The sequence below is a fragment of the Anarrhichthys ocellatus genome, unplaced genomic scaffold (assembly GCF_004355925.1).
Source record: "Anarrhichthys ocellatus isolate YVR2014 unplaced genomic scaffold, GSC_Weel_1.0 scaffold125, whole genome shotgun sequence".
NCBI lineage: Eukaryota > Metazoa > Chordata > Actinopteri > Perciformes > Anarhichadidae > Anarrhichthys > Anarrhichthys ocellatus.
The window spans coordinates 3,200-11,928 of record NW_022280155.1 but is presented as its reverse complement, the minus strand read 5'-3'; the positions used below and the strand labels follow the sequence as shown (position 1 = coordinate 11,928).

At 43.1% G+C, this 8,729-nt stretch overlaps 1 protein-coding gene across 1 annotated transcript; it reads right to left on the bottom strand.

Moving 5' to 3' along the window:
- Positions 1-3,189: 3,189 nt before the first annotated feature.
- Positions 3,190-6,425, bottom strand: LOC116399715 (trace amine-associated receptor 1-like). The gene is made up of 3 exons (XM_031877088.1): positions 6,404-6,425; positions 3,864-4,049; positions 3,190-3,791 (listed from the first exon to the last, which is right to left on the bottom strand). Exons 1-3 carry the CDS (start codon positions 6,423-6,425, stop codon positions 3,190-3,192), a joined length of 810 nt encoding a protein of 269 aa, XP_031732948.1.
- Between the last annotated feature and the right edge of the window lie 2,304 nt (positions 6,426-8,729).

The window sequence follows — 8,729 nt, the reverse complement described above, 5'->3', positions numbered from 1 at the left end:
TACTCTCCAGTTAGCAGCTCAGACTACTGTTTGGTGATAGACTAGTATGAGTGGTAATCTCTAATAACTGTGCAGTCCGTGAACAAAGCGCCCAGTGACCGAGTTTTCGCTCGTGTCTATGGACAGTTAAGCTAGGTCCCAGATAGACAGTTAGTTTGAGAGATAAAAGGTTGGAACTTCTGCTCGTAGCGAGAAGAGGTTTTTGAATGACTGGCAGCGTAGCGTCAAGCCCTTTTATAAGGGGAGGGCCTCCACCCTCCTTGACACTGACATGCTTAGTTCCAGCCAATCCTGGCTGGCAGAATGCAATAGGAGCTTCTGATGAGGGCATGCCGAAGGCATTCCCAATGTGAGACACGAAACGAATGCTATGAAAGAGAACCAGATATGTACGTAATTCAGTCAGGATTGCATTGCGTTAACTCGCTGCAAGAACTCCGCCCCCAGAGCTATTTAAGTGTGAAAAGAACACCCAAGTCAACACTGATCAACTCAAAATATTTTTCACTGGAAAATTAACACCAATTAACACTACCAATTTTGCTGTGTAGAAAAGCGCTATACAGGTACAGTTTGTTTATCATTAAATGTTGTCGATGCCACATGGGAGCCGGTTTCAGATGGTCTGTGATATTTTCAAGGTGGACATCTGTAAATAAAAGTATAAGAAAAAAATATTCCCTTTTTGAAACCAGTTTTGATCATTTAATCACCAATGACCATTGTCGTTTTTTAAACATCTTTTTTAACAGAGAGATGCTCACTGGGATATTACACAGTATAATACTTTGTGTGTATTTTGCTGTCTGCCAAACAACAACGTTTTGACCCTCTTCTTGTTAACACATCGCTTTGTTTTACTCATTTCCTCCCCATTCAAACTGTGTACAGCCCCACTCGCCTTCTGTAGTGTTTTAGATGTGAAATGGCCTAAAAACGCACTTTATACAGCTACAGCGACAGCCCATGAAGACAGTCTCCAACATCAACTTACACACATGATTGTGTTTACTGTTGATCCATGCTACAGTACGCTACAAGCTAACATGCTAACGCTACAAGCTACAAGGCCACATCGTGAGCAGCATAAAATTATACTACTGGTGCTAATTTTGGTTTGCATTATTAGAATCCAGTGGTTGAAGTACTTACAAAGTATGTAGTTAGTGTGAAGCCTCACGGTTATGCCGTCAGCTCATTCAATTCGCTCAGCAAGTCCGGTGCAGAGTGTCCGGACTGGTTCTACTTTCAAAGTTGTTGAGGCAGTCTGAGCCAAAGTACCTGCACATTCCAGCAGTAACACACACTCATATTCTACATGAATGTATAGACAGAATGTACACTGCTCCCGTTACGATATCTTGGGAGCATCTTTTTGGCAGCACACGGTCTATAGTTCCATATTTATGACATTTTATATGAAACATTTAAAGTGTTCAAATCTTTGTGTAGACCACTTTTCACCGTCTAGTGTAATGTGACTTTGGAGGAATATGTTCACAACCAATATCGTCTCTCTTTCAACCTACAAACATTTTCAAACAAATTGGTGTTTTGTGACACATTGATGTTCTAACCGCATTTCAGCTGGTTGAAAAGACAGTGAAAATAGGTCTTAGATGTTCAAAGCAAATATCACCCAGTTTTCAACTAGAAATCAACATTGTAATCCCGGTTGGGGCTCACTGGGAAGGCTTTATTTCGACCAAACTAGATTGGATGGTTTTCGCAGTGGAAACTAAGCAAACCAAGATGGTTTTGATTTGTTGTATTTTGTTTCTGTTGAGTTGTGTTTTTCAATAGTGTCTGATAGGTTTGAGGAGAGCATAACAGCTGTTTACATCTAACTCTGTGAATAATGGGTTTTTTATGACCAAACCAGAGTTGGTGATTGTACACTGGAAAAAACCAACCAACATATTTTTAATGAATTTTATTTCTTTTTTGTTTATTTTATTTTTTTTACAATCAGTAAAGTAAAATGAATGTGATTTTTAATTGTCAGCATTGTATGTTTTGTACATTTGGAATTTGTAAAAATCCCTCCTGATTGTATTTATTTTCTAATAAGCCTACAAGTATATTGTTTTGAGGAATGCAAAATCAAAATTCCTACTAGAAATTGCAATGTACTAAATGTATCTGAATAAAGTTTAAAAAAACAAAAAAAAACAAACAGATGATGGCTTGAACCCTAATGCTAAGTCCAAGGAACATATCAATGCTTGGTATGGATGGAAGGAACTTAAAAGGGTCATGGAGACAAATTCTTCCATGCTCCACGTGAAAAAAACAAAGCAGGCAAAAGAAACTAGAAGAGAACTGCAAATACAAAAAAACTGTTGCAGATGTACTCTAGCTAACACGCAGAACAGAGAGGTCATGGAAAGTCTGAAAGTTGCGTGACAGTCAGCCTGTTGTAACTTGATGGACAGGCTTCCCGTGGTCTTACTTGTTCTTCAGGACATCACACATGAGATAAGTGGGGTCGGAGCAATCGATGTACGGGGTCTACTCGCACAGATGGATCTGACATTCATAGGACTATTGGTAGTCTTTCGGATGATAGAAAGCTTGTTTGTAAACGTAAGTTGAATTGCGATTTGGAAGACCTGAAATAAGAGGCTCATGGGAAGAACAGAACAAGATGCAGTCATAAAGCCATCTACACCATTTTGACTTTGTAATTTTTCTGGAGCCCTTCAATGATATTTTTCATTAACTATTCCGGCTTTTGAAGATTGCAGTGGTCGTACCAGTAAGCAGTGCCTCATGCGAGATACATTTATATCATAATGTCTCACCTGAGGACAACAATGGGTAATAACCTTGGAATTTAAAACATTGAAGCAAGAAGGGCACGAGTGCTTGATAATGGACAAATTTGTCAAACGTTTTAATATACCAAACAATGGTGCTCCACATAAGAAAACCAGTAAGAGTGCCAGTATTTGATGCTAGTGAAGCTACTGCAGAGAGAACAGACTTTAACCAGCAACAGGATAAAAAAAAAAGTCTCAAGAAGGACATTATGTTTATAGGGTTCGGTAACGTGGAAAACAATTTCAAAGTTGTATCAGAACATTTGCTATGCACATATTGTTAATATATGAAATGCAGTGGAATAGAGATGCTGACCTTGGGGGTCAAACTACATCAGTATTGACATGCCAGCACTTCATTAACGAGTCAAAAGAGCTTTGAATGAGTAAAATCACCTTGAAATATTTTTCCTGAAATGATCATTCTGAAAGACGATCGAAACCAGGTGTAAAAGAAAGCATACACGAATGGATTGAGCATTGAATTTGACCAACCAAGCCACTTAAACATTTCCACCACAGGAACTGGTATATTGTAATTACTCAAAAGGTAAAAGGTTATACAAATAAAGAAAGGAGTCCAACAGATTAGAAAGATTCCCATCACAATAGCCAGAGTTTTGGTGGCTTTTCTCTCCATCTTATTGACAGTTTCTCCAGACTTTATGCTCTGACAGACTGTGCTCTGGATGCTGCGTGCCTGTCTCTGTGCCACCAACAAAATCTTTAGGTAGATGGTGAACATTCCGATAGCTGGGAGGTAAAACGCAAAAATTGATCCTATAAGGGAAATGCTCGTTTGTGAAAAGCACAAACACCTATTTGGTTGCCCTTGGTTTAGTCCCCGAATCGTGGTTCCAATTCCAATTAGTGCAGAAACAGTCCAGGTCACCAGGATCATGATCACAATAACATTGGCATTTATTTTAGCTCTGTAGCTCAGAGGCTGACACACAGCATAATATCTGTCAACAGAAATGCAACACAAATTCAAAATAGAAGATACACTCAGAAACACATCAAAGGTGCCTCGTACCTTGCAGAGTAAATCTTCAGGATACCAACATGAGCATACAGTCAGTATCATGCTAAAAGGTAAAACTAAAACCCCAACAAGTAGGTCAGCCACGGCCAGAGAGAGGATCAAGTAGTTTGTAGGAGTGTGGAGCTGTTTGAAGTAAGTAATTGAGATTATTACAAGAAGGTTTCCACACATTATAAGAACAGCTAAACAGCCAACGAAAATGCAAAATACAGATGAAGTTGTGACTGCTGCTGTGCCATACACATTTGCTGATTCATCACAGAGATCATCAGACCTGTTGAAAAAGAATTTAGGTTCCATGTGTAAATGATCATTAATACTGCGGTAACATTTGCAATTACATGCCCTAAATCAGGAAAAATATAACTATCAGTATTCAGAGCGATTATCATTAATGTTAGTGCTCGGTATGATTCACACTATGCCTATTTATACTGGTCTGTGCATCTGCACTGATAGGGGTTCTTGGGCTATGTGCCGCTGAGCAGTATTTTGAAATTAGATATATTTCTTCTGGGCTCATTAGCATATCAGGTTCAGGGAGTGGCTATAGGTCAACATGATGATGATGTTCAAACTCCCTTACGCCATTTTGAATTATTTATTAAATAAATCACCACAACTTTAAGAAACTAGCAAAACAATTATACACAGTAGATGCCATACAATCACATAGCTGTCGACTTCTTTCTGGGTCATGAAGCAGTATGAAGATCTTTTCAAGATTCTTTAAATCCCGGCTATTCCACCGGCTATTACTTTTTCACAAAATTACAGATTACAGTGGCAGCAGGATATATCTTCACTTTTTGCAAACTTTAATGGGATATAAATTACAGTTTAAATTGAATAAAGTTAATTTTTTTTCTGCAATTGATACTACACATAAGAGCCCATAATGTCAAAGAACCCCCTGGGTTACATGTTGTTAAATTTCATATGTATTCATAGTCAGCACCTTTGGCAGCAATTAATTCAACAGTTTACTCAGAACTGCTGGTCGGAGGGTTTATCTGCTTCGGACCCTCTCCCCCCCCACCCCACACACACAGCACACATTTTTCAATATTAGATGGGCTGTGTTCTACCATTTCTGTTACTTTCTGAACCAACAATTTCATTGGACTCAAATGAACTGCCACAACAGGTGAGCGAGTTGGCAAAGTGATCTGATCAGTCTGAACAACAACTTCATGTTAACAAGATTACTGAGCATTGAAAACTAGGGATGTTCTCTGTGGGCTTTGCAAATGCAATACAGATGAAGCAGAATGAAGTCTTCCACTGTTTGACAGTCACTGGCTCTGGGTCCTATGTTTACATATGGAATCCTTTTGCGCAACAGACTTTTCACACTTTTATTGGCTAAGGAAACGAAAATACATATCCAGGTGCCTATTAAAATAATCTAAACTTATCAAAACTCGCTCTGGTCAATCTACATCTGTCCACTGCAGGTGCACATTCCTCAACCTGGATGAGTAATTAGTATAAATAAGTATAATATTATAACTAGTGCTGGGCAAGTTAACGCGTTATTATCGCGTTAACGCATTAATTAATTAACACCGACAATTATTTTATTGCGCGTTAACGCAGTTTTTTAAAAAATTATTATTATTTTGAAAGTTCGTTGCTCACTGGCTCTGAATACACATACAGACAGTCCATGGCTCACAGGAGGGGCGGGATGTTGATCAGGATTGGCTTTGGATGGGCGTCATCACACGTCTCAACCAATGAGAGCATTTGGGGTGGGCGCTGCCTATCAGCGTTGAGATGCTCCCCGTCATCACTGACGTCCTGACGTTGAATCAGGAAACAAATACTGTATCCGTCTGTGTTCACCCATAGCTCTACAATACCTCATATTAGTGGAGACCGGACCAAACTATGTGTATAAATGTTTGTGTGTAAACCATACGGTACAAACAATAAATAGACGCTGCCATAGGCGTGCTACAATGTTAGCTTAGCCTAGCACCGATCGATCCAGACTCCATTGAGAAAACAAGTATTTTAAAAGTTATTTGCTTGTCGTCTTGTGGAGAGAACTAACAAAACATGAATTCAGACTTTTTAATCGGCATCATTACGTAGTTATTTCAGCGTCCCTTTTTGTCCCTTATTGCAGTTAAATCACAGCCAAATCAGTTTGTTTTGTGTTCATACAGCTGTAGTAAACAGCCGACTTGTGGCTTGCTAGACACAGTGAATACTGTGAAAACACAGTGCTTGTGTTTTGTTTTTTATGTCAGCCTGCAGTTTCCACCCCCGAGTTCCGCCCACTACCACGCCCCTCTCTGTAGGCTCAGCGTGGTAGTGTGTGGTGCATTCCGGTGATCATCTTCAGCTGGCTTAAATACCCCGGTTTTCCTCCGGCACGTCATCAGTCCATCCGTTTACCAGTCCGGTTCCGAGTCACGTAAGTCTGAGTAATTGTTCTGAGAAGACTCTCTGGCTGTCTTCAGCACTCCTGCCGCTCAGTGTAGATCTTGGGGAATCACCTGTGCGAAGAGGCCGTCCAGTGTAGTACCTCGGAATACACCTGCCGACATCCTGGCAATCCTATGTAGGTCCTCGGGTTTTCACAGTCGCACTGTCCTGCTCGTTGGAGGTCTTCTGCCGCCGGTTGCCTGCCGTGTCCACGGCCTCAAGTGATCCTGTCCTGACCTATTCCCGGTGAGAGTTCGGTAGAGTTTCCCTCCCGACTCCGGATGAGAGAAGGAGAGACTTTGGCCAACTGGACACTGTGCCTCTGTTTAGCGTGTTAACCTGTAATAATTCTGAATATGAGCAATAAAATCCCTGGCTGGATTCAACCTGCTGTGTGAGTGTGCATTTGGGTCTGCTTCCTACATTATCACATATCAGAACGGACTGACCAAATATGAACCCAGCCACCGCAGCAGCATCTCCTCCTGCGGATCATCTGCACAGGGCGATTTCCAACCAAGGCGCTCTCCTTGGGCAACACCATCACGTGCTGCAGGACCTACTAGTCTCTCAGTGTGCTATCGGGACCCAGGTGGCGGAGATAGAAGCCTGATGCAGGACCTCGCGCTGCGCCGCTCCCCCACCCCGGAACAGGTTCCTAAGGACTCATCCAGCACCCGTGAGTCTTTTGTTTCCTCTCCTGTACCCTATGATGGAGCTTCAGGGGAATGTAGAGGTTTCATGCTCCAGTGTGGATTTGTTTTTAATCAGCAACCCCGCACATATGCTTTGGACAATGCGAGGGTAGCCTATACGGTGGGGTTGTTGCGCAGAAAGGCCCTGGTCTGGGCTGAAACTTGGCTCAACAGACGCAGCTCAGACCGGGTTCCCTACGAGTACTTTTTAGAGGAATTCATGAAGGTATTCGACCACCCGGTGTACACTAGGGACCCTGTTCAGCGGCTTCTCAGTCTTCGCCAGGGTTCCACCAGCGCAGCAGAGTATTCAGTGGATTTCCGGATTCTGGCCGCGGAGTCCGGTTGGGACATGGAGGCGCTTAAAGGAATATATTGCAACAGTCTTTCGGATTGTTTGAAGGATGAACTCGTGGTTTGGGAGGAACCGGAGTCATTAGAGGAACTCTTCTCTCTCACGATCAATATGGATAACCGCATCCGGGAACGCCGTCAGGAGAGGAACTACAGGCCCCACAATCCTTTGCGCCAGTTTGCTTCCCCCTCCAGCTTCCTGCCACCCTGTGTTTACAATCGGTCCTGTGCACCTGTCTGCACTCATTGATTTGGGGGCTGAACAGAACTTTTTGGACTCTGCTTTTATTGAGAGATCCCAGTGGAAGCATTAGAGCGCGCTCTGCGGGTGAGCGCATTGGATGGCAGTTCACTCACCAGACTCAGCCAATTTCCCTGCAAGTGTCCGGAAATCACAGTCAGAAGACCCAGTTCTATGCGTTTCCTTCCCCTCAAGTACATCTAGTCCTGGGATATCCCTGCCTCGGGGATCATAATCCACAAATCGATTGGGCTGGGGGTAGAATCACCGGCTGGAGTTCCGCCTGTCACTCCCGCTGCCTCAGATCTGCAGTCCCACGTCAAACACTTCCCCCCCAACAGACCTGACACCAGTCCTAGCCACTCCTCTGTGCTCCGGGAGTATATGGATCTAGGAGAGGCATTCAGTAAGGAGCGGGCCCATTCACTTCCTCCTCATCGCCCCTACGACTGTGTAATCGACCTGCTTCCGGGCACCCCACTTCCCACTAGCCAGCTATATAATCTCTCCCGGCCAGAACGCGAATCAATGGAGAGATATATAATGGACTCACTCGCTGCAGGAATCATACGTCCCTCATCTTCACCTCTGGGAGCGGGATTTTTTTTTGTCTCCAAGAAGGATAACAGCCTCCGTCCCTGCATTGATTACAGAGGTTTGAATCAGATTACTATGTATCAAAAATAAGTACCCGCTAACGCTTCTCACCTCTGTTTTCGAATCCTTAGCCAGAGCCAAGATCTTCACTAAACTGGACCTCCGCAACGCTTATCATCTGGTCCGGATTTGCGAGGGGGACGAATGAAAGACGGCCTTTAACACACCTTTGGGACACTTTGAATACCTGGTGATGCCGTTTGGATTAACCAATGCCCCTGCCGTTTTTCAAGCCCTGGTTAATGACATTCTCCGCAACTTCCTCAACCGCTTCGTGTTTGTTTACCTAGACGACATCCTTATCTACTCCCCGAACCCCCAGAAACACACTCACCATGTCCGCGAGGTTCTGCAACTGCCCAAGCTTCCATCAGCTTGTGAGACCGCCGACTTACGAATCCAACATGTCGTTAGGCTTCATGGCATCCCTGCGGACATCGTTTCGGACCGTGGCCCGCAATTCTCATCCCAGTTATGGA